This window comes from Rattus norvegicus, chromosome 1, assembly GCF_021556685.1.
Source record: "Rattus norvegicus strain SHRSP/BbbUtx chromosome 1, alternate assembly SHRSP_T2T, whole genome shotgun sequence".
Classification (NCBI taxonomy): domain Eukaryota; kingdom Metazoa; phylum Chordata; class Mammalia; order Rodentia; family Muridae; genus Rattus; species Rattus norvegicus.
The window spans coordinates 110,850,001-110,875,087 of record NC_141534.1 but is presented as its reverse complement, the minus strand read 5'-3'; the positions used below and the strand labels follow the sequence as shown (position 1 = coordinate 110,875,087).

Sequence of the window (25,087 nt, the reverse complement as noted above, 5' to 3'; positions counted from 1 at the left end):
TGTGTGTGAACCTCACAGTCACAGGCCCCTCCCAGGTGTGTGTGTGAACCTCACAGTCACAGGCCTCCCCAGGTGTGTGTGTGTGTGTGTGTGAACCTCACAGTCACAGGCCTCTCCCAGGTGTGTGTGTGTGTGTGAACCTCACAGTCACAGGCCTCTCCCAGGTGTGTGTGTGTGTGTGTGAACCTCACAGTCACAGGCCTCTCCCAGGTGTGTGTGTGTGTGAACCTCACAGTCACAGGCCTCTCCCAGGTGTGTGTGTGTGAACCTCACAGTCACAGGCCCCTCCCAGGTGTGTGTGTGTGAACCTCACAGTCACAGGCCCCTCCCAGGTGTGTGTGTGTGATCCTTACAGTCACAGGCCCCTCCCAGGTGTGTGTGTGTGAACCTCACAGTCACAGGCCTCCCCAGGTGTGTGTGTGTGAACCTCAGAGTCACAGGCCTCCCCAGGTGTGTGTGTGTGAACCTCAGAGTCACAGGCCCCTCTCAGGTGTGTGTGTGTGAACCTCACAGTCACAGGCCTCCCCAGGTGTGTGTGTGTGAACCTCACAGTCACAGGCCCCTCCCAGGTGTGTGTGTGAACCTCACAGTCACAGGCCTCCCCAGGTGTGTGTGTGTGAACCTCAGAGTCACAGGCCTCTCCCAGGTGTGTGTGTGAACCTCACAGTCACAGGCCCCTCCCAGGTGTGTGTGTGTGATCCTTACAGTCACAGGCCCCTCCCAGGTGTGTGTGTGTGAACCTCACACAGGCCTCTCCCAGGTGCGTGTGTGAACTCCATGATAGGCTTTTCCTAGGCCAATTCTTGACCACAGGAAGGACTCCATACTTCGGCGTGTGGATCCCAGTGTCTTATTTGAGCACCTGTGTCTTCCCACCAGTGTTGGCCCAGGCCATCCTGCAGCTGTCTAGCACTGAAGCAGAAGATAGAGACGGGACGTGAGCACCTTGCTCATTAGAAGACAGTCTTGTGTCCAGGTTAATGCAGTCAGATGGGAAAGCATACGTAGCATGAGACCTGTCTTCAGGCCAGGGACTCCATCTACTCAAATGGAGAGGGTGGACACTTGTTTTTTAGCTTGACATGCATGATTTTTCTACCAGGCACATTTGGCCTGGAGTCGGACATACATCAAGAACTATCTAAATGCTGCCGAGGTTAAATAAAAATAATCATTTTACTACACACGAAGATTTATCTAGCTCAGTCTCTATTCAGATCTATTCAGAGTCTCTCTCTCTCTCTCTCTCTCTCTCTCTCCCTCTCTCTCTCTCATGGCTAATTAATAATTCAGGGTACTATGGTGTGTTCTAATGGCTGCAAATATAGTAATTTAATTGATATTTGTTTCCACACAACACAATGATACCTCATTTCCCCAGGAGGGCCCTTTTCCACAGCTGTGCCAAGCTTCTCACAATGACACAGACCCACCCTGAGCACACCTGAAACCCATTTGTAAAAGACGAAACCATGGTAATGACTGATGTGTAACAGATACAAAGGCAAGCAATGTGTTTTAAACACTGACATTTATTTGAGGGGTTTTGAGAACTCATACATTATTAGGATAAACTCTAATTTATATCAGTATGTAATATAGAATACAATAAATTGCATTTTGTACACATAAATACAAAATTTGAGGTAGGGCCTCAAGAGTAATGACTTCTTAAATGAATAATGCACAGTATATAATAAGCACTCTATACGATAGATAGATATGATGCATCATCTTGTAACATAATATATTTTCTTCATGTAAAGTCAATGAAAAAATATAAGGACCTGACTAGGAAACATCTTTATTCGTGAACAGTATTGTTCACGTGAGACGCTTGCATTTAGGACATTATCCAAGTACACAATTTAAGAATCAACCTTCTATTCCTGGATAGGTCCATAATAAAGTGCAAAAGAACACAGACAAATGAGAGACAGGGCAGTTCCCAGTTGCCATCGAAACAGCACCCTAGTGACGGAGCATACCTGAAAGGCAGCTGGTCACCTGGAAGTGTCATCCTCAGAAGCTAATCAAGCCTGAGCTTGCTTTTCAGGGGTGATGAACTCCCATCTGAAATCCTTCCTCTGCAGGCAGTTTACAGCAACCTGTGCTAAGACCGTATTTCACTGTGGTCCTTCTAGGCAGGCATGGCTAAATGAGAGAAAGACAAGACGTCTTGCTCCCAAACCTCAGGCCAGCTCTGCATCCTACATCATGAGACAGAGGAAACTGGATCACTGGCCTTGGCCCCCATGCCTTGTCAACGTACCCTACTGAACACACTCACTCGTGTCAGAACCTTGGAGAAGCCAGTCACAGATCCAAATCCCAATACCGCCAGCAGGATGACCTTGCTATTGCACATCCATCGAGCAATGGTTACTGTACTAGCCTCTGGGAAGGGGACAATGACCACAGCCAAGGAGACAAAGACAAAATGTCCATTTAAGACATGGGAAGCCCATGCTGACAGAAAGGAACTGAGAAGCTCTGAGGCACACGTAGATAACAGAAGAGAAGCAAAACCCTGACCCCCTCAGTGCTGCCTCTGCATAGACATAGTCTGAGTGTCATCGAACCCAAGGCCTTCCAGCCCACTCTTTCTAAAGTGCCATTCCCTGAAGTACACATCAATTGCAACTCTCACGCATTAAAATCACATCAAAAATTCCAAAGCCGTCAAGGTCACTAGGATTTTGCGTTGACCACGGATATCATGCAGTAAAGAAACAGACAAGGGTAGATAAAACAACAACCAGGGAAGACCAGAATCGGACACACTTGTTCACAAAAAAAACACAGCCGGAAGGAGATTAGAAGAAGTTTCTAGTGGGCAAGACGCTTAGACAAAGGTTTGCATAAGAAACCACGACACGAAGAGTTAATAAATATTTGATGCTTTTCTGTTTTAAGGATATTACGGGGTTACTAGTTTTCACATATGGCTTGTTTTTCTCTGAATGGGTTTAGTAAAGTGGTGTTATGAAATCATCTCTCTGATGGAAAACTCCCCAGCAGTCTGCACAGGGAACCCAAGTCTTGGCAAAGCAACATTGTTTCTCTCCTTCATTGTCAGGGGGGAGAACTTCAGGTGGCAGTTTTAACAGCGCTCTCTCATTGTCTGTGAATTCCTTCTTTTTTTTCTTCCAACTGATTGTGCATTTTAGTATTGTGAAAACAATTCATCAGCTCTCAGTATCGCAACCAAATCCTCAGGAGGTGCAGCACTGAGATGCACCATGAACAGACTCCTTCAGACACCCTTGATCCTGCCGAGGAGAGCCTTGAAGTTGAACATGGCAGTCAATGAATGGCCAAAACTAACTTCAGAGCCAGTGGTTTCCAGGCAAGTCCGGAACCTTTTGTCTGACTCTGTCCTTCTAAACGGTCTAACTAGGGAAAGAGAAGCAAAGCAACTACGACAAAATGGACTCAGGGGCAGCTTCTAGGTCTTTCTTAAACGTATCCCTCTAGACCCAGCTTACAGCTCCTCCAGTTAAAACCATGCTAACCGACGATGTCCTCATTCTGACGAGTAAGTTGACTCTCAATTCACATCTGGCAGTGTCCAGGGCTCCCCGCATTCTTCTTTTAATCACGGAGGCAAAAATGTAGCAGAAATTGGGTTGGCACCCAGCACCAATCCCAGTTCCAGCCCGTAGGGAAACAGGAAGCCAGAAGCCATTCATCCCAACACAAGCACAAATCCCATGGGTGCTTAGGGCAAGCTTTGTGCTTTTCTTCAACCTGCAAACTGGCAGGGCTGCAGGGAGTTTCCAAACTGGCCTCCCCACTCACACACACACCACCCAAGTCACGGCACTGCCCGGAGAGGCTGGTGCAGGAACGGGGCCTCTCGTGGGTATGGCTTTCTCGGGGAAACAGATGATAGATAAGCGCAGACAGTAGAGAGATGAGTCCACAGCTCATCTGCCTGAAGCGGGGAAGCCTGAGGTTCCGTCACTGTGACAGCCTAGCAAGACCTAGCTTGGGGAAACTAGGAGAAAAGAGAAACTAGAAGAGGAAGAGAGAAAGCCCTGCTAGCAAAGACACCAGAGCCAGTAGTTCAAAACCCACTATGTTCCCTTCCCTAAAACCTATCGTGGGCGACTCTGGGAAACACAAGTACCCATCACTGTTGGCGGGGAGTGCGAGCACTTGCCCTAGGAAAGGAGAGTTCAAGCCAATGACTTCGGATACATTACACAGACGGAGTCCTATTTCTAAAATGGTACATTAGAGTCTGTTGTCGTGGTGCCGCTGCCACTGCACAGGATGAAAATGTCACGTCAATATACAAGATCTGAACTGAAAACTTTGCCTGAGACCCTGTTATAGGAAGACAAACTAATAAGAAAATGATTGAACCCGTCTCCCCTAGAGGAAATGATTTTAGGTTGCGCGATATTAATACTGTAAGAGGGAGAAATAAAAAGCCCGGACTATGCTACTCTAAACTTGCCATCTCTGCGGTGATTCATAAGATATTCATGAAGGCAGAAAATACCACTGGCACTATGTGTGCCTAGCACTGCCTGTGCCTGCTCGGGACACAGTGGATCAAAAGGTATGGCCTGGCCAGGCTCTGCCGACCGGTGGCTTGTTCTCACTACGGGGCAGTTACATTGAGCAGCGTGGACATAGAGTTCTGGACACTGAACTAGCTAAATGCAGTCTTAAAAGCTATAGTCTTAATCAGCTTACTCGCTACCTAACTAAGCTGTATTTATCAGAAAGTTCTGGCAATACCATGACCTAAGATGTACAGTCACAGGGATGAGGAGTCACATGGTTGCTTTTTAACCAACCTCTTAACTTCTCTGATTTCCCTATGGCCACAATTGGCGTTTACTGTCACTTAAAAAGGAGTAAAAATTGAGAAAGTGTCCTTTAAGAGTTTGGGTCCCACGCGTATATAATATATAGATAGAACTGGGTTAGGTCTCATTGCTCAATAGGCTGGATGACAAGGTTGTCTACAGCTTATAGAAAGTGACTCGGAGGCAAAGAGACAGCGTGTCATGATGCTGAACCATGGTGCAAAAGACATCATGGCAGGTACAGGAGCGGTACAGAAGCTGACATGCAAATGAAAACATAGCTTCTTATGCAGAGAGTGAAAGAAAAGATGCAGAGAATTAACTCTCAGGTGTCATTACCGAAGGAGGAGGAGGAGACGGAGGAGGAGGGGGAAGAGGAGTAAGGGGAGGGAGGAGGGAGAAGAAAGGATGAAAGAGAGAAAGAAGGAAGCAAGGAAAGACTGCCGGCGAGAGAACGGACAGTCCCTTCAGATCCACAGCATAGAGAGGTGAAGCATCTGAACGCACGGTCTATTTGGTCAAAATAAAGGAAATGGATACGCAAATGAAACCACTCAGCGGTGCCCAAGTCTCCCTACCAGCCACGTCTGCATCCAGAACAATCTCCAGTGCTGCCATCCCCCTAAACGCACCTGACCTGAACTTTCAGCTTCTGCGTGAGATCACTGCGTTGTCCAGCTCAGTTGGACGGTGCCGATGAGTCCAATCAACAGCCCTGGAAGTCCGCGTTCTCCCCCGCGCCCTACAACTTCCGGCAATGAGAACACACGACGCGATTTCTCTACCGTCAAACCATGTACCTGCCAGCATTCACCTGATTAACCCACCCCTGCAGGATGAAGGAAGAAACCTGAGCAGGGGACCAATCCTTCCAGAAACTGAGAGCACAGACACAGACGGCGCTGTCAGCGGTCTGTGTGGCTCTCACTACGGCATGCTACGTTAGGTCCTACTTTTCTATGGAACACTCTCATGCACAGCTGTGAACCGAGGTGTGGGGAGAAAGAAGAAAACTGGGAATAAATCTGGGGAAAGTGTGGAGGGGAGGCAGAGAGGAAGCCCAGGATTAATACGGGACCATCCACACTACTGGACTAGCACTGGGTGCCCAGTTCCAAATCCTTCACTGGCAGCTTGAGTCCCAGGGACGAGGTTCCCAAGGGGTCGATCATATTCTTGTAGCGTTCCCCGCGGTGCTGAGCTAAGAATGGGCCCCAGTCCGGCTGTGGCGAGCATACCAACTTCAGCCTCTGCAGAGAAGGCAAAGACACGTGTAGTTACAATGTGAACTCACCTTCCTCGCCTTGGCACCCCTTGCCATCTCCAAAAGGCGTATCATTGCTTCAGGTCCCTCACTGGAGCCAAGAGCCCCTTCCCATCCCCTCACAACGAGGGGGAATAGCCCGCATTTATTAACCAGGCCAAGGATAGGAAAAGCAAGTCTCGGTTTGGTTCTCTGCAAAGCATTACCGTGAAAGCAACTTTATGATTGCTCCATGCTTGCCGCGCATACGGTGAGTAGAGGACAAAGGGCCCAGATTTTAATTATACGTCTCCACCCACCAAGCAAAGAGAGCTTGCAAGCTTCTACTTCCGCTCCCAAACAGCAAAAGCTATGGGCTCAATTACATTGGTTCTGTAGTCTCGGTGATGGGTTGCTACATCAAAAATAATTGGATTTTGTTTAGCTTATTTCCCAAAAGTATATAAATGGCCAAGAAAAAAAGTCAAACCCAAAGATACACCACCAAGCATGGACAAAGATTTTAATTGTTTGTTGACTATATATAATATATGTACATATATGCACATATATACACATATATATGTGTATATATATGTGTGTGTGTGTGTGTGTGTGTTTCTGACTAAGGTAGGCTCATGTAGGTAATCTTAAAAATAATGAAGATGTCTCTAGCTTCAACTGAAATTATTACTGAAAATAAAATCTGATAGAAACATACAGAAAAAGAAAACTTATTTCTGACTATATATGAGGGAATAATTATATGTTTATTGCCTATTAGGGGGAAAGCTGGTTCTTATAGCTGTTAGTTTAATGCCCCCCTTAATCACCAGCTTGCAACCTTTGCGTCCCAAATTAACCATAATAAATTTGTGCGGCCAAGCTATCAGTCTAGAGAATTTGAGGAGGCAACAGCAGCCGAGGTTACCACAGGTTCTGTTTAGGGAAGAGACTCCGGCGACCTCTGGCGGGAAGGTGGCTATGAGAGGTGGCCCACTAGGGATAGGTTGGACCAGAGTTGCTTCACACCAGAGAATAATAAATAAAATGCTCTGGGGATACAAACCAGAACACGACTTCAACGTGAAGACTCACCGTCAAGTGGAAGTCAGGGGAAACGAAGGCTACCCCCACCCTGCTTCTCCCCACACCAGCCTCTTCCTCATATCAATCAAGTTGCCCAAGAGCAGACCCCACGCAGCCGGCCTCCATCCCACTGAACAAGTATGTGCGTTGGGCTTGGTGCTTCCCAAACCTGAACATGCAACCTAGTCACTAGAAGGTAAAAGCAAGCTTCATTTCCCTGAGCTCCGTGCAGTTGAGAAAACCTGGCTGTCTGCAATTGTGACAAGCTCCCAGGTCCCCTCTACATCAGACCCAGGTTCAAATGCCTTCAGGATGCAGGCAGAGGTCATTCATTCTCAGCCCACCTGGACAAATGACATGGTCTTTTTCCCCCCTTTGAGACAGGATCTCGTGTAGCCCAGGTTAGCCAAAAGTTCACCCCGGAACTAAGGATAGTTTTGAACTCCTGATCCTCCTGCTTCCACTTCCCAAGTGCTAGAATTTCAGGCGTGCTGGAACAAGTGACTCCCCATAAGTAACGAAGGCTGGGTGGTTCTTCAGTGGTGGCTGAAACAAATAGCAGTCCCATTCTGTCTATGGAAAAGTCCCACCCACGACAAGAGTAAAATGGGCTCTGATCGGGATTGATCGGTGCTCGAGTGAGCTTAGCCAGCCACAGTCATCTGCAAAGAGGCAATGACAACTGAGGAATTGCCTCCGTCTGATGAGCCGGGAGGCAAGTCTGTGGGGCGTATCTTGATTAATGATTAATGTGGGAGGTCCCAGCCCGTGGTGACAGTGCCACCTCTGTGCAGATGGCCTCAAGTTACATAAGAAAACAACCTGAGCAAGCCAAAAAGGAACAAGCTGCGCTCCTCCATGGCCTCTGCTTCAGTTCCATCTCTAGGTTCCTGTCTTGAGCTCTTAGCGTGACTTCCTTCCCTCGGTGAAGGTTGGGACCGGGCAATATTGAGATAAAATAAGCCTTTCCTCCCTAAGCTGCTTTTGGTCCTGATTTTATTGCAGCCACAGAAAGCTAACTATGACATCTGGTAAGGAAAAGCAAGTCTCCCCTCACTCTAGCCTCGTCCTGGAATGCAGATGACACTCTGAGAGTCCGTCAAACTTCTAACCAGCTTGACCCGTCAGTCATCCTGAACTCTGGAACAAAGGGAGCAGTGGTGACTTTAAGTTTGGTGGCAGTAAACATTTGGGAGGAAAGAGGCTTGAATGCAGAGGGACACTCAGGAGAGGGAAACCCAGTGTTAAAAAGCAAAGTCCAAGATGTAAATAGTGGCTGAGGAGGAGGGGACAGAAGCCCTAGGAATGAGGAGCCATTCTGATCATCCGTCAGTCCCAGGGCTGCCAGCACTGTGAGGAACAGCACTCTAATAGCTCACTCAGCCTGATGACTGGCTGGGCTCCTCTGCTACAGGAAAAAATACATAATAAAAAATGAGTTTAATAGAATCACTGGCAACTGTGACGGCTTACTCACCCAGGATCCTTCTTGAATAAGTTTACGGGATCTTTTGTTTTTAATGCATAGAGCTTTTAGGATCTCTCCCTCGGGAGAGGCTAGCAGGGGAGAAGGAGCTGGTAGAATTACCTCAATAAATCTCCCAGGAGCCAGATACATTTTTATCACGAACATAATCGGGATCCAGATCACGGAGCAGGCGAGCATCAGCCATCCAAGCACCATGGACCAGTTAGGGTAGCGGTAGGAGCCATAGGTCATGGGCTCCCACTGATAGAAGCTGAAGCAAAGGATAAACTGGAAGAGAAGAGAAAGGTGCCTTAGGGTGATGGCGTGAGTCTTCATTCATTCATTCATTCATTCATTCATTCATTACGCATGTGCTGAACCCCGTGGCATGTTCATGCCTCATTTCTATTGCCTCCTCTTACGAAGACTCTCGTCTATCTGAAAGGGGGTTTTCCAAGCGAAGGAAGTAAACTCGAGATGATGGTGGAAACACACACTCAGCTACTGCTCCTGTGTTTGTCCTCCCACAGGAAGTCCGTGAGGTGTGGGCATGTGACTACACCCACAGAGGCCACACCAGGAGAACATGGCACAGTGCCTGACAGGGGCAGGTGGCAGCTGGGAGTTCTGAAGAGACTGTCTGAACTATCATTGATAGTTAAACCTTTGTTATAATGGGGGAACGGTGTGTTAAATTTAATTGAATCCATTTGGCTTCCTTCTTGAACAAGGAGTGGCCAACATGGAGGAGCCATCTCTAAAGTTGGCTGTGTGAGACTCAGAATGGTCCCTGGTCCCCTGAGGTGACTGATCTAGAAGCACAGTCCTATAATAAGCCATGGCAGAGAGAATGAGAGCGAGAGAGCGAGAGAGAACGAGGAGAGAGAGAGAGAGAGAGAGAGAGAGAGAGAGAGAGAGAGAGAGAAAGCAGCCCCCTCCACTGACTCAAGGTGACTCGTGTCATCACCAGTGAGCCCAGAGACCTGGCTCTACTGCTAGTGAGCTACATGGCCTCTCAGACTTCTCAGCTACAACATGGATTTATTTCACACCATGTATGTGGTGCTGGGGTTCTCTGGGAACAGAAGTCTGTATTTACTCCAGAGACCTTCCTCATTCTTAAAAGATCATGATTTGGGTTTTGACCATTATCTGTGATCACATCCTACTTCAACCAGAAAGAGCTCTGAGATCCATCCAAAGGCTCAACTGGGCCGCCGCAGAGGGAGGGCTAAGGGAAGGCACCGGCTGAAGACAGAGGCACCTGTATAGAGGGCCAGGCTTCGGGCCGCTCCAGCCCAGCCTGTAGAGACCATTCTTCAAGACGTGTCTCTGCGTGGTCTTCCCACCTGTGGCAAGCGTAAGCCTAGAATTATCCACGTAAGTCCTTTCCCCAGCTCTGTATCTGTCTTCCTACCTTCAGCTGCAGAGTAACAAAATGCCTGGAGGGAATTACATTTGGGAAGAGAGCAGGTGGGAGTGTTCTGGAGAACTGTGAACCCCTAGACAAACACAAAGCATCCACACCCAGGCTGCAGCGTCCAGGCTGCTAGGGTCAGGGATGGTTTTTCTTTTCTCAGTGCAATTCATGTGTTGATTCAAAGCAACGTACGGCTGAAGACAAGGCTCCCATGGAGAGTGAGGCCAACGTTAGGCTCCCCTTTCCAACTCTTGCCCCTGGAGTCATAAACTTTATTAGTCAGTCTATGGGAAGTGTGGCCCGCTGTCATTACGGAGCGCTGCTCCGCTTCATTTACTGTATATATAGCGACGCATCTGCTTGTGTGTGTGCCTTCAAGCAACGTGATCAGACTATGCATATGATAATTGCAAGAGGATATTTATGGCTCCATAAATCCGTGATGGCACGTAGAAAAATGATGGATTTTATTTCAGAGGCCCCGAAGTAATTTAAACCCATAATTTTACCCCTGGTCCAGGACCTGGAAGATATCTAGGCTACAAAGGTGAACGGTAAAATGTAAGCAGGGCTGAGACCTGTGAGAGCCATTTCCACTTCTGCAAATATCACATCAAACTTTCAGGCGCAGGCCAGGTGCTGGCCATGAATCTCCCTCGGCCAAGTCAGCTTCGATGAAACCCCGCCCTAGGGAGGGCTTTGCCACCCAGTCATGCCCACCTCTCCCTTCCCAGCAACCAAATCAGACACAGGAGACACACTGGTATGGTGATGGTGAATCTGATGACATCCCTCGCCCTGAACGGCACAGAGAATCTGCTCAAGAGAGTCCCAGGGTATTTCCCAAGACTGAGGAAATTCCCCAAGAATGAAATAAAAAGTAGCAAGTTCCAGGAATTCCTTCTACCTGAGTCTGAAGACTTGACTTCTAACCCAAACTGGCCATGCTGTACCTAGACTGTCAAAATGCAGAGGACAGGCTCGAAGGGCACCCCAGCTCTCAGACAATGTTTTAGCTCTATGGCCTTGTGGCCTAGAGCAAGTCCCTTAGCCTCTCTGAGCCTCAGTGCACACATCTGTAAAGTGGGGAGATGGCACGGGTATAAACATCACTGAAAAGGCCAATAAAGGGGGCAGCTTGAAGCATATACAGCGGCAGGCAGATGGCCGTGTAGTGTATCTCCACAGAACAAGGCAGAATTCTGACAATCCTCTGGGGTGAGAGGAAGAGGAGGGCAGAATCTAGACATGTTGTAACATTGACTCCACTGATAATAAACCATAAGGAATGAAAACGAGGGGTCAAGGGTCAAAAGGACAGGATTTGCTAACACAGCATATTCAGGCAACAGGCAACAACAACAACATCTTCACACCCACAAGCTAAGCCCAGTTCCACACACACTTCATCCCTGAGCATCTTTCTTTAATATTTTTCAGATCTCACGCCCCAACTCCAGCAGGACTTTCCAGACTACCAATAGAGATGGTGGCTACGTTGTTGGTGTCCACACAGAAGATGAAGATCGTGGAATGGATTTTCTGTCTAAACCTCTAGCTTTTCAGAAAGATATGGTTTGATTAGAACATACTCTCAGGCAGGGGAGGGGGAAAGGCAAGCAAATGAAGAAAAAATATTTTTTCACTGCACCTGCTTTTATGCATTCTGCATCTTAAAAGAAGCTGGGTATCTGGTGTTGAAGAGTGGGCTCTCTAGCTGGTTTCTAGTGCCATCTACTGGGCCAAATAAAAATTACAGGCAACTTCCTCCAGGCTTGCTCAAAAAGGACTCCCCGCACAAGCCAGAGGAAGAAAAACAAAGCAAGCCTCAGAGGAGGGGAAAGACAAAATACTCTGCAATTTGCTTGGGGAAGAAAGTGAGGCCACACTGATGGCTTCTGGCACAATGAGGAGGGTTACAGGTGTGAGTTTAAGTCTCAGTACAGACCACAGGCACACGTGCGGTTCTGCTCATTAGGAATGATCAGTCCGACGATCTCAAAACACCTTCCCCACACTTGAAGATGCAATGTGGCTCTCAAAAGCTAGAAAATCAACAGTAAATGCCCGATTAAAGCTACATTAATTGTAGAGCGGGCACATTGAGAATGATTAGGAGCCAGAACATGTGGGTTCAAATCCAGACTGTTGCTATCGTACATTTAATGCTAGTTCAGTCGTGTAACTCCAGGCTTCAGTTTTCCCATGATACTTAGCTTTAATTGTTGACTTGACATGACCTAGAATCACTCAGAAAGGAATCTGAATAAAGGCTTGCCTAGATCAGGTTGGCCTATGGGCATGCCTCTGGGATGTTGTCATGTCTATGTTGGAGGATGTGAGAAAATGTAGTCCACTGTAGGCAGCTTCATTCCCTAGGCATAAGGATTTCACATTGTGGAGAAACAGCTCTAAGGGTTAAGAGCACTTGCTGCTCTTATAGAGGATTGGAATTTGGTTCCCAGCTCACAGCCACCTTAACTCCAGCTCCAGGGGATTCAATGGCATCTCCTGGACTCATCAGGTTCCCACATGCACCTGCACATACGTGCACACAGACACACACATACGCACATGTAAGAGAATAATAGAATAAGTCCTTTTCTGAAAAGTGGAAAGCTCGCTGGGTGCTAACAAACACGGGCGCGTTCCTTTCTCCCTGCTCTTGACTGGATGTACCCAGCTGCTTCGAAGCTACTACGGCTTCCCTACTGTGATGAACTACAACCTGGGACTGTAAGTGGGAATAAACCTTTTTGTCCCCTGAGCTGTTTTTCTTAGGTTATCTTATCATGGCAACCGGAAAGGCAGGACAGAGATAATTAGACCAGTCTGGTAGGACTGCCGAAAGAGAGGTCTACACACCGATCGCCTAGATCGAGATCTGAACCATGGTAGGTGTGTGGTCCATGTGGCTGTTGACTGCTGTCTGCTAGCACAAAGGGCAGATGGATATGGTGTGTGCGTGCGTGTGTGTGTGTGTGTGTGTGTGTGTGTGTGTGTGTGTGTGTTCTACATAGATGTGCTGACATCTCTTGGTCAGTCCTAGCTCCACCCCTCACCAGTCAGATACCTGGAGGTAAGTCGCTTCTCCTTTCTGACCTACAGTATACTTACCTGGGAGACAAGGGCGGTACTCACCCCAACAGCTCCCCAGGCTCACGGGGAGGCACACACTGACGTGCAGGAGAGACAGTGTCTGTGGGAGAAAGCATTCAGCCCTTACCGTTAAAATGGTCGGTGTGACAAACGCCCAGCAGACCTTCCAGAAAATGTTGGGCTGGAATCCAATCATCATCTCGATGTCTTCACAGAACCTCTGCAAGCCTGCAAAGAGACGGCAGGGGCCGTGTGTGAGATGCAGCGGGCAGGAGTGAGGAAGCCTCTGACTGGAGAACCTTGGCTAAGGAAGAACCCAACTTAGGTCAACATAACCCCTGTTGCGACGGGCAACCATCAGACAGATGACTCACTGCAGGGATCCTGGAGCTAACCTGCATGTTGGAATAGATACTAAACTGTGCAGGGAGATTCAGAGCTGTCATGGCAACAGCTCCAGAGCTTAGCTCCAGGTGTCTTGGCAGTGGCATGCATGCATATGGCTTGGTCTGCTTGAGGACAAGTCTAGCAAAGAATAAGATTTTGGTAAACCAAGAGACCGTATTATAAAAGGCTCAGCACTGAGCAAGTCTCTGTGGACTGGACTGGTGCCTCCCACCCTCTGGAGAGCACTCCCATTGTATCCACCTCTCTCTGCCTAGGGTCTAGGCTTCAGGTGAAAAGCAATGTAAATCCCAAGTGTCCAGCACTCACTCAAGCTGGAACTGAATGATTGCCGTCTTCCTGGCCACTCTGAAACTTCACTAAAGTGAAATGTAAAGGAGACAGTTCTTCACCCAGCCCCATAGAGCCACCCTCCTGGCAACCTCTCAGTTTAGGAGGGGGTCGGAACACTGCTTTGGAGGAAAGGCACTGGTATCAAAGTGGAAACCCCTCAGAAATGGACATTCCGTATGCGAAGGGGACCTGATAGCTTCCTGAGTGCAAGCCTCCTCATTGCAGTGGTCCCCAGACTCCCTAATGCTGAGACCCTTCAATGAGACCCCCCAACCATAAAATTATTCCCATTGCTACTTGCTAACTGCGATTTTGCTACTGTTAGCATAAATATCTGTGTTTTCTGATGGTCTCAGGCAACTCCTGTGAAAGGATCAACCCCCAGAAGGGGTTGCAGCCCACGCGTTGAGGATCACCGCTGTATTGGGGATATCTAAAATCTCATCCGGGTATATCCAAGATGTGCTCCTCATAGAAAGGGAAGCCCTGATATACTAATTAACGAAAACTACAAGTTCCTATGACCATCATGGGAAACCTAGAGATTTCTCCAAAAAAATTTTTAAAAATAGAGGTTAACAGAGGGCCAGGAAAATTAGCATAGCCCAGTGACTGAAGCCCTTGAGGTTTTCTTATTCCTTCACAGCCAGATCTGCTTAGGGTTTGAAGGAGCTGATTTAACTTCTAAAATTAGGCACATTAAAAGGTGTCTGGTTGGATTGCTTTCAAGCCTTGCTGAATGGGCCTGTTTCACAAAAGAGAGCTTTGCAAATGTGCCTTTTGTGGCAATTAGCAATTGGGAGCTGGGTAAAAGGAATAAGTCTGTGCTTGCGGGCCTGGCTGCAGACAAGCTACACGCGAAGCCCCCTGCTCTTTCTAGCAGTCAACTGTCCCCAAAGTGGGGAGATGATGTCGAGTCTTATGAAAATTCCTCCTCAGCTCCCAGCTGAAAGTAACTGCAGGGCTGGAGAGATGGCTCCGAGGTTAAGAGCACACACAGCTTTTAGGAAGAACCAGAGTTCGACTCCCAGCATTCACACCAGGGGGTTTACAACCACCTCCCAGCATTCACACCAGGGGGTTTACAACCACCTCCCAGCATTCACACCAGGGGGTTTACAACCACCGAAACTCCAGCTCCAGGGGATCTAATGTCCTCTCCTGACCTCCACGAGTGTGACCCTGGCGCACAGACCCATACTCAGACACACGTACACCACACGTGATTTTTTTGCTCTGTTCTGTTCTCTTTTCAGAGACAGGGTTTCTCTGTGTAGTCCTCTGGCTGTCCTGGATCTTTGTAGACCAGGCTGGCCACCTGCCTCTGCCTCTGCCTCCCCAGGGCTGGGTCTGAAGACGTGTGCCACCATGCTCAGTAATTTTTTTTTTTTTTAGTTAACCATTGTAGCCTGTTTCTAGGATGCCTGCATTTTACATGAAAGGCTTTCGTTTTCTATCCTGATTTTCTGCTCCATTTTATTTCTCTTTTATTTTAATGAGATTTCCAGGAAAGCCAGTAGCTTTTGCAACAATCAAGGTACTAGTCACAGGGCACACAGAAGTTGGGGAGTGTGTTGTCCCCGATTTGGAGATCAGAGCTCTGCCGATACCTCTGGCCTCCCCACATGGTGAGCTGGGGGCACCTGTAACCTCTATTCCAGGCGATTCGTTTCACTTACTTTTCTCTTAGGACAAAGGTTCTATCTCTCCAGGGACTGCAATACCGTTAGATCGTTGAATCCTAAAAGTCTTATCCCTCTGATAGCTGCCATGTTGCCTTATCCAGTGACCACTCTAAGATGTCTAAGCGTAAAGGAGTCAGCGGTATCTGAGCCAAAGTGGACAGCCTAACCAGGAGGCCCTGGTGTGGTCTGTAGGATACGTACTGTGCACAGTGGGCAGAGAGAGCTGCTGTCCTTTATCCCTGATGATAGCTCTAGTGGATGGAGTGCCTGTTGCTAGGCAATGGCAGAACTAGCAAACCATTCGAGAACTGAAAGTTCCTTTGCTGGGAAAGTCTGGGACCTAGACACTGTATGGCAAGTCCTCCCAGGTGCTTATCGAGATTGAAAGGCTCTTGGATCAAGTGGCCTTTAGTACCCTGAGGCTGAAGGAGCCACCCTTCACCTCAAGCACATGGGCACTGACACTGCCAACACCAAGAATAACATCACAGCGACAGAGGAGCCCTCCTTTCTCATCTGGCCACCAGCCACAGGTATTAACTGTGCCAGCCCACACCCAAAGCCAGGTCCTACAGTCTTCTGACACACACTGCTAAGACTCATGATCAGGCACCTTTCTCATTCAATTTCACCCCGGTGATCCTGAGGCAAGCTCAGAAACAGAGACGTGGAAACCCTTTAAAGATGGGATACGAACTTGTCAGCAAGGCCTACCGTACACTCTGGCTCTCCCTTGGCAACCGGCAGAGTGTCTCCTTACCGTACACATAGGAGATGCCAACAAGCTCAAATATGGCAATGATGACAAGAGCATAGGAGGCAGCATAGGTGTCCACAAGCTGAAACATGTAGATTCCACCCTAGCAGGAGAGAGAAACAGCCACCATCAAATAGGACCCCGGAAATAGGACCCCGTGGCCGGGCTCCATCTTCCCACCTGTAATAGCCCCTCTTCTCCCTCCCGTGGGCCAGCAGGTTCAGAGTTCTCCCTGTTCCACAGTAGAGACCAATACCTGGACAAGGCATGTAAACTAGAGACTTGGCCAGCTAAACAGAGACATCGCTCAATGAACTCTGAGGTGACCAATAAAGCGCAAAAAGCTGACTAAATAGATGATATTTCCAAGGCAAAGGTCGAGCTCTGAGGGAACTGTGAGAGCAACCTCCCGGCTTCGTATTTGCTGTGAGCTGTCAATGACCACTTCTACCCATGTAGATGCACTTGATTGACCCTCATGTGACCTTCAGCTATGGATGTAAATTTACTTTAGCATCAGCTGAACATGAGCCTCATGGAGGAATTCTCCTGACTGCCTTCATTCGCTTGGGAAGACCCACTCGAAATGCAGTTGCCCCCCTCTGGAAGGGCCCAGATATAAAAGATCACAGAAGAAGGCAGAATGTCTTTCTCAGCCTGGATGTCCCTCCCTGTTCAGAGTTAATTTACTTTGTTGCCCTTTGTTGCCACTGACTCCTTCCCTGATCTCCGAAGCAACCTTTCCAAGCTCCCAAGGTGAGCCAAGTTCTCCAGCAACCCTCAGTCTTCAGCAGCAGATTCGAGACTGCTTGAGGCACCGAGCCTTACGGACTATTGGGTTCTCAGGCCCTCAGATGTGAGACTGCTGTTGTGGACCACTTTGACCACATTGTCATAATCTGATCCCTATCAATTCTGTTTCTCTAGAGAACACTGACTGGGCTTCCTGCCTTGATCTGAAATCTCCCTGCAACAGATAAGGGTTGGAGGCCATCTCGCTCCTCCACCACTTTATAAATACAAGAACTAAGGCCCAGAGGAGTGGATTGTTCAAGGTCACAGAGACAGCAAGTACAGTGTATGCCCTAAGTGTCACTGGGTAATTTGCCAACACACTCGAGACTAGGAAAAAAACTCAAGTGATATTGGTGTTAATATATAACAAGATGGTAATAACCATCTTGGAAACGTGACTGGTGGATAAATCTGGACGTCCCTGCTTTCTGTTTTCTTTAAGTAGGACACACCTGTCTTATTGGCTCAAGAGGACTACATCTCAATTATGAAGATACTAGGGGCCTTGCTAGGAGCCAAGATGACATATTTCCACGTGTGGTCAGAATCATCACTGAACTCGTGCCATCTATGGAAATGACAGTGATTTGGCTCTGGTTGTGAGGTCTGAGAAATGCAAATTCAGGGATAGACAGCCACCACAGGTCCTCCACCTGCTCCACACCGGGCTGACATCCGAAAGCTCTCAGCTGCCTGAGGACAGACAGTCGTTATACATCTCGAACCTGATCCAACATCACCTGTACACGTTGGCTCTTACCCAAGAGTGATCATTGGACAGTCATTATACGTCCCCCACCGCATCTGGTCATGCAAAGAGGACTCTCACCTGTGTGATCATTGGGAAGCCCATAATGAAGAAGCAGATGCAGCAGCCCAGGGTGAACACAGGCTTGTGTGTGCGCAGATACTTGGGAAACTCATCCGAGATGGAGGTCACAATGGTCTCGATGGTGGCAAACTGAAACAGTACCAGGGCAAAAGCATCTGAGTTCAATTATCCTCAAAACCTCCCTCCAAAGTGTTTTGTGTGTGTGTGGGTGTGGGTGTGTGTGTGTGTGTGTGTGTGTGTCACTAACCAAACTGTGCTTGGGTTCTGTCTGGTCTTCAGAGGGCCATTCCTTTGATGGGTCTAAATGACCTTACTGGACGCCAACACACAAAGTCAGGAGAACTCAAGCAGTGTATGAGCTCTAGGGAATGCACTCACAATCACCCATCAGGACATCTTAACTTCATTTTGTATTCATGAGATGCAAATTCCTCTCCTCTAGTTATCTGCCATTTGATCTCCTACTTGAGGGAAAACCCACTTGCACCCAATGACTAAACTCTGAGCACCTGTCGGCGTGATTTGTAATAGGTTCAGCCTCAAAGCAATTTTCCTAAAATTGACTTCATGTTATCATCCCTTATGCTGCCCTACAGAATTTGGGTTGGCAAGATGATGCCAAGGAGGGGAGGATGCAGGCTAAAACTTGGCCTGGAGAACAGAAAGAGGGAATGTAAGAGAGAAGAAAGTCCCCTTTGCACCATCGCATGATCACCAAAAAGGTGAGGTAAATTGTCTGTGGGGGTGCACTCATATAATCCCAGCATCCAGGAAGCTGAGGAAGGAGGCTAAAGAGTTCAAGGCCATTCTGAGATACGTATTAAGATTTTTTTCTTAAACACACACACACAGAGGGAGTGGGGGGGGTGAGTTACTGTGACTCTAGACAGATCCCTCACCATCCATACATTACTCAAGAGAAGCCTCAGCGTAATCCATAAGCCAAAGTCTTTTCTGCAGGCTGGACCTGGAAAGTGGAGTCTTTGAAGGGTTTGAGGGGAAAGGGTGGGAGAGACAGCAACTCACCATGGTGTCAAGTCCAAGCGTGAGAAGCATCAGGAAAAAGATGATGGCCCAGAATGGAGAGAGAGGCAGCCTGGTTAAGGCTTCTGGGTAAACCACAAATGCAATGCCTGGCCCTGGGAAAAAAACAAGAGAGATGGTGACAGGCAGGCTCCACTGGAAGCCCCTCTACCCCGAGCCCTCTCTCAACTGAGATCCTGAACTATTTCACAGGTCATAGGTTCCTTCCACTGTCTGTTATTTATGCTCATCTCTGGACTTAGACCTTGCTACCTCCCGTGCAAATACTAAGAAACTGCATTCTTTTATTTGAATGGAGGCGAAGATAATTATTACTCTCTGGTAGAATTGTTGATATTGAGCCCTGAGGGGTACCTGGCAGTGTCTGAAGACAGTTTTGTGTCTCACACCTCTGATGAAGTGGGATAATTTGCTGATCCATTCTTTCAACTTCACAGAATTTAAAGTCACCTAGGGAACAATCCTCTGGGCTTGTCTGTGAGAGAGTCTCTATGTTGGGCTAACCGGCATGGGGAGCAACATCCTTGAGCTGGGGTCCCAGACTGAGTAAGCACAAATATCTCTCTCTCTCTCTCTCTCTCTCTCTCTCTCTCTCTCTCTCTCTCTCTCTCTCTCTCTCTCTCTCTCTCTCTCTCTCTCTCTCTCTCTCTCTCTCTCCCCCCCCCTCTCTCTCCCCCTCTCTCTGCTTCCTGACTGCAGAGGCAATGAGACCATTTGCAGCAAGTGCCAGTCCTCATGCCCTCCCTTCATGAGAAATGCATCTCCTCAAACTGTGAGCTTGTATAAACCCTTCTTCCTAGATTTTGTTAGCATTCATTTTGTCACAGCAAGGAGAAAAGCTCATACAGAAACCTGCTTAAATTAGAAAGCAGAGACACCCCTTGGGGGAACGATGGCTTCCTGAGAGTACCATATACTGGCGGGTGGAGAGGGATGCTGTGCTTGAGTCTTCTCAGCATGCAGGTGCCCAGCATCCGGAAGAGGGCATCGGCTCACCTGGGACTAGTTATAGGCAGTGAGCTGTCTGGCATAGGTACTGGGAATTGAACTCTGGTCCTCTGAAAGAGCATCAAGTGTTCTTAACTGCTGAGCCACTTCTCCAGCCCACATAACGGCACTTTTTTAACACTGGAATTTATTGGGCTGTTAGTTCCTAATGTTGCACAAGGCCTCAGGGTGTTGAAGCTATAAAACCCTGAAGGCTTGTCCTCGAGATAAAACCTCGAAGATACGCCCTGTCCTGTCCACTTATTAACAGACTCTAGAGCCGGTCTCCAATGGCTCCTTATGTGAAGCATAAAAGAAAAGTCTGTATTAAACAACAGTTGAAAATGGGTCTGAAACACAGACCCAGAAAGCCAACCTGAAAAGCTGACTCGAAGGCCCTGGGACAGTTACCCACAGAGGACTTGACTGTGGTGCTTGAATACCATTCCAGCCTTTGGGTGTCACTGCTTTGAAGGAGGGTCGATAATTCTGACAGGCACACCTCCCTGAGAGGAGGGTGGTCACTGCAACCCATCGGCCTCCTTATGATGCTGTTTCTGGCTAACCACCATGACACAGTGGCCAGTGTTTGGACCAGCGGCTGCCCTGTATATGGATATGCTAGATACTGTTCAGCTAGGTTGGGGTGCAGATGACCCCACACATCACTCTGCACACATTCTGTGGAGCCTTCTTGGGACAAGGGGAAATCTACTCAAGAAGAACAGGTAAGAATGCGTGTGAGCTACGCCCGTAAAGTCTCACCAACATGACTGCCCACACATGAGCTGAGCAAGTCCAACAAGGAGTATGCCAAAGAAGACAGGAAGTATCATGAGACTTCAGCCCTACACACAAAGAAACTACAGATGCAATGCTGAGAGTGGGGAGAAATGGCCTTCCCCAGGGAAGACCGTACCAGCTGGTCATCCAATACCAAAAGGTCTCCCCTGAAAACGTCCATACAAGTAACATCATACAGACCGAGCAGATTATATTGAGGAATATATTTGTGTATACATGCAATAGCAGTTGATAATAAAATAGAGGCCATAAATTTGAAAGAGAGCAAAGGAGGGCTACATGGGAGGAAAGGGAAGGGGGAGGGGTTATATAATTATATATAATCTCAAAAATCAAAGAGGCAATAAAAATATATAATATGTAAAAATTTTTAAAGAATATATGTGAGTGACTGGAGAGATGGCTCCGAGGTTAAGAGCACTGTCTGCTCTTCCAGAGGTCTTGAGTTCAATCCCCAGCAACCACATGGTGGCTCTCAACCATCCGTAATTGGATCTGATGCCCTCTTCTGGCCTGTAGGCGTACATGCAGGCAGAAAGCTGAATGATGTATACATAATAAATAAATATTTAAAAAGAAAAAGAACATATGTGAGTTCTACAAGGGGTCTTGTAAAAGGTCTCAAGACTCAGGGACCCTCCTGGATAATGAGCGCCATTGTGTACACGCCTGAGTTAGATGTGATTCTCTTCCTGTAAAACGGAGGGAGTAAGCAGCTGTGGAAAGGGGAATTTCAAAGGGACATGCTGGAAATTTCTACTGATTTAACCTGGGTATTAATGGCCTCACTGGGATGGGAGAGAGCTCAGGGCAGCTAGCCTAAGTGACCTGTGTGTCCCCCAGTTATTATCAGTTCTTCCACTAATTCCTAACAAGATAGGTTTGGTGGTTGTTTTGTTTTATTTGTTTGTTTTGTTTTAGAAATCAAAATACCTCAGATATTCTAGAAAGTGGGGCAGAAACTATTGGCCTCATTGACTCTACTAAAAGAAATTGAGGTTACAGAACAGCTAGGGGTGGCTCTGTGCCTGAGGATAAGGCCTTCTTCACATGTCCTGCTTTGCAGAGAGTAGGGAAATTCTCAGCCAGGAAAAGCACTGCACAGCCCACTGATAACCAACCCTGGGGGCTCACACTCTCTCCGGGGAGAGAGAATGATACTCCTGGGACATGCTGGGGCCTTAACTCTTTGAGGCTGTCTTGCACATGTGGAAGCAGTGAGTAATTATGCCTAGTGAACAGGAAGAGACTGAGCCATCCCTCCAAAAAAGGTGACCTTCTAGAAGGCTGACTCTGAAAACCACAGGGAGCCACTTGAAGGACAACTGCCAGATAAGCCTCCCACCACTGGGGGACCTGGGGCTCAGGGTCATGCCTCTTTGCACCTGTCATAGCCCCCAGGCACTCAAGCTCATGTGCCTGGTCAGTCCGACCAGAATAATCAGCAGTCTCCACAATGAAGGGTCCCCAGTGGCCACAAACTTTCAACACCCTAATCCTCTGTAGAACCAGGCAGAGTGGAAATAAGGTTAATAAAAGTCGCAAATGCTCCCTCTGCCAACGCTGCCCTGGAAATATAGGTTGAATGTATTCAAATGAAAGCTCCTTACAAACTCAAAGGCACTATGCAAATGTTAGCATCATTTGGGTGCAGTGTAAACATTTATCCCACACTCCCACCCCCACCAACCATCCAACCTTTCCACTCACTGGGGAGAAAACTGCAGGGCTGCAATGCTAGCTAAGCAGAAAGCCTGGAGAACATACTTGACCTAACAATTAGGAAAGTGCTTCATAAGGACAAGGCTCCCTGTAGTCCAGTCGGAGCTCATTAAGCACCAGCGCTGAGCTTTTATGGAGCTGTACAGCGGGGCACCAGCACAGCTGCAGGCAGGGCTGTGGGCTGCCTAATGACTCCCCTGCTCGTGCCTAACTGGTACAACAGGCACAACCCTCACCCACACAGGCTGGAGCAAGTTTAAGAGAGCAAGGAAGACCAAAGGAAAAAACAGAGGAAGGGGAAATAGACTGAAAGCTATCTGTCTTAGAAAGGCTGGCTCTAGCTCTTCATTGAGCTTCCCAATGGAGCCTGTCTTGGCCACTCTGTCAAGACACTTGAGCACCCCACCTTCATCCATCCAAGTTCCTGACAGAACGAGTCAGGAGTTTGTGAGGCAAGCCGGGAACCTGCCCTGGAACAGCAGGGTGACAGCTGCACTGTACCTTGGTCAGCCACATTCTCAATGTTGACTTTGCGCTCGTTGGCCATGAAGCCAATGACAGAGAAGATGACGAACCCAGCGAAGATGCTAGTGGCACTGTTGGTGCAGGTTACAATTAACGTGTCCCTGGAAGGAAGAGACCAGAGTGAGATTAGGTGAGCTCCGTAAGCAGGAAGGGATGGAGAAGGACACGTGTGTGCCGTGTATCTGTGTGTCCATGTGCGTGCATGACCACCTCTGGACACGTTGTCTGCATACACATACACCCAAGGAAAGAAGCAAGCAGTCCTGAGCACAGATAACCTTCTGTCAACCCAAAATGCCTTAAAAGACTCAAATGCTATTTTCCTAAATGAGTGTAATTTCTATCTGTAATCTAAACACTCATCCTTATTTCTACAGATAAACATTTAGCTTTCACCCCTCAGCAAAGAATCTTCCTTTTTCAACAAATGGAGACCATCTGAGAAAGCAGAGAATGACTAACTGCGAGGTGCTGCTCTCCAATTCCCCAACTGATACAACTTTTATTCCCAAGGCTCAGAGACTGTCACAGAAGAGGGGGGCAGAAAGATTGTCAGAGCTAGAGGCCCAGGACGTCTGGTGTGAGGCAATGTCTTCTAGCAACAAAAAGACACAAAGTGAAGGGAGGTAGGGAGGAGAAGATAAGCTTGGGAGGAGGCGGTGAATGTGACCGAAATACACTGTATAACAGTCTCAGAGAATTAATAAAGATATAATATATTATCCTATGTTATAATATTATATTGGCCCCACCTGAGACCTCTGGGTGAAACTCTAGTTTTTTATGCTTAGTAGGGTCACAATTCACAGTGGTTAAATGCCCATGTCTCCCCCAAATTAGTATAACCAAGTTCAATCCCCAGTGTGGTCCCATTACAAGGGAGGGCCTCGGAAGAGTGGTTTCATTTGATGAATAAGACGATGCCCTCATAAAAGAGGCTGCGAGGTGCGTGATGCCCTGATGCCTACCTGTATGCAGCAACAAGGTACCATCTGGAACGTGGAGAGACCTCATCAGACACTGAATCTCCTAGCACCTTGATCTTAGACTTCTAAAACTCTGTACATATGGACAATAAACTTCTGTTGTTTATAGATTGCCTAATGGAAAGTTCCCTTGTAATAATAGACCTAAATGACTATGATATCAAGATAGGAGTTGATCCAGGCACCACACTAACAAAGGGGAGTTCTGAGACTCTGTATGAGGAACCCACTATGAGGAACAGAAGGCAGTGGAACATAGAAATGACATCAGAATTATGAGAGCAGCCTGGGGTGAGGGCTCAAAGGGCTGAGAAAAACAAAAGAAGCAATGGAGACAGTCATCACTGCCTTTGTCCTAGAACAGCGGTTCTCAGCCTGCAGGTCATGGCCCCTTTGGCAAACCTCTATCTCCAAAGATATTTATGTTACAATTCGTAACTAGCAAAATTACAATTATGAAGTAGCAACTGTCGTTGTTTGAATGTCCTGGGCTCATGGGAATTGATGCCGTTAGGAGGTGCAGCCTTGTTGGAAGACACGAATGACTGTGGGGGTGGGCTTTGGAGCCTCTGCCTAGTGCAGAAGAGTCAGTTTTCTCCTGGTTGTCTTCCAAACAAGATATAGAACTCTCGGCACCAATGTCTTCCATAAAGCATTCTGCCACTTTCCAAATCCAAAGTCCCAAAATCCACATTCCTCCAAACAAAAACATAGTCGGGTCTATCACAGCAATACCCAAGTCCCTACTACCAACTTCTGTTCTAGTTAGGATTTTATTGCATGAAAAGACACCATGACAAAGGCAACTCTCATAAAGGACAACATTTAATTGGGACGGGCTTACAGGTTCAAGGGTTCAGTCCATTATCATTATGACAGGAAGCATGGCAGCATCCAGACAGGCCTGGTGCTGGAGGAGCTGAGAATTCTACAAACTCATCAGAAGGCAATCAGAAGACTGACTCTTCCACCCTGGACAGAGCTTCAAAGCCCCACCCCCTCAGTGATGCACTTCCTCCAACAAGGCCACACCTTCTAATAATAACATTTCCCAGGAGCCAAGCACATTG

General features: G+C 47.7%; 1 protein-coding gene across 2 annotated transcripts in view; it reads right to left on the bottom strand.

The window, feature by feature from the left end:
- Positions 1-1,512: 1,512 nt before the first annotated feature.
- Positions 1,513-25,087, bottom strand: part of Slc6a5 (solute carrier family 6 member 5) — a 65,928-nt gene continuing 42,353 nt past the window's right edge. The window contains exons 10-16 of one of the 2 annotated variants that reach the window (XM_087606931.1): positions 23,008-23,132; positions 18,976-19,088; positions 17,947-18,078; positions 16,326-16,425; positions 13,270-13,370; positions 8,744-8,911; positions 1,513-6,073 (exon numbers count right to left, since the gene is read on the bottom strand). In XM_087606931.1, coding sequence (XP_087463057.1) covers positions 5,918-6,073; positions 8,744-8,911; positions 13,270-13,370; positions 16,326-16,425; positions 17,947-18,078; positions 18,976-19,088; positions 23,008-23,132 — 895 coding nt within the window. In that variant the 3' untranslated portion in view covers positions 1,513-5,917. The remainder of the gene's footprint in view (positions 6,074-8,743; positions 8,912-13,269; positions 13,371-16,325; positions 16,426-17,946; positions 18,079-18,975; positions 19,089-23,007; positions 23,133-25,087) is intronic. The other variant, NM_203334.2, reaches the window with a different exon arrangement.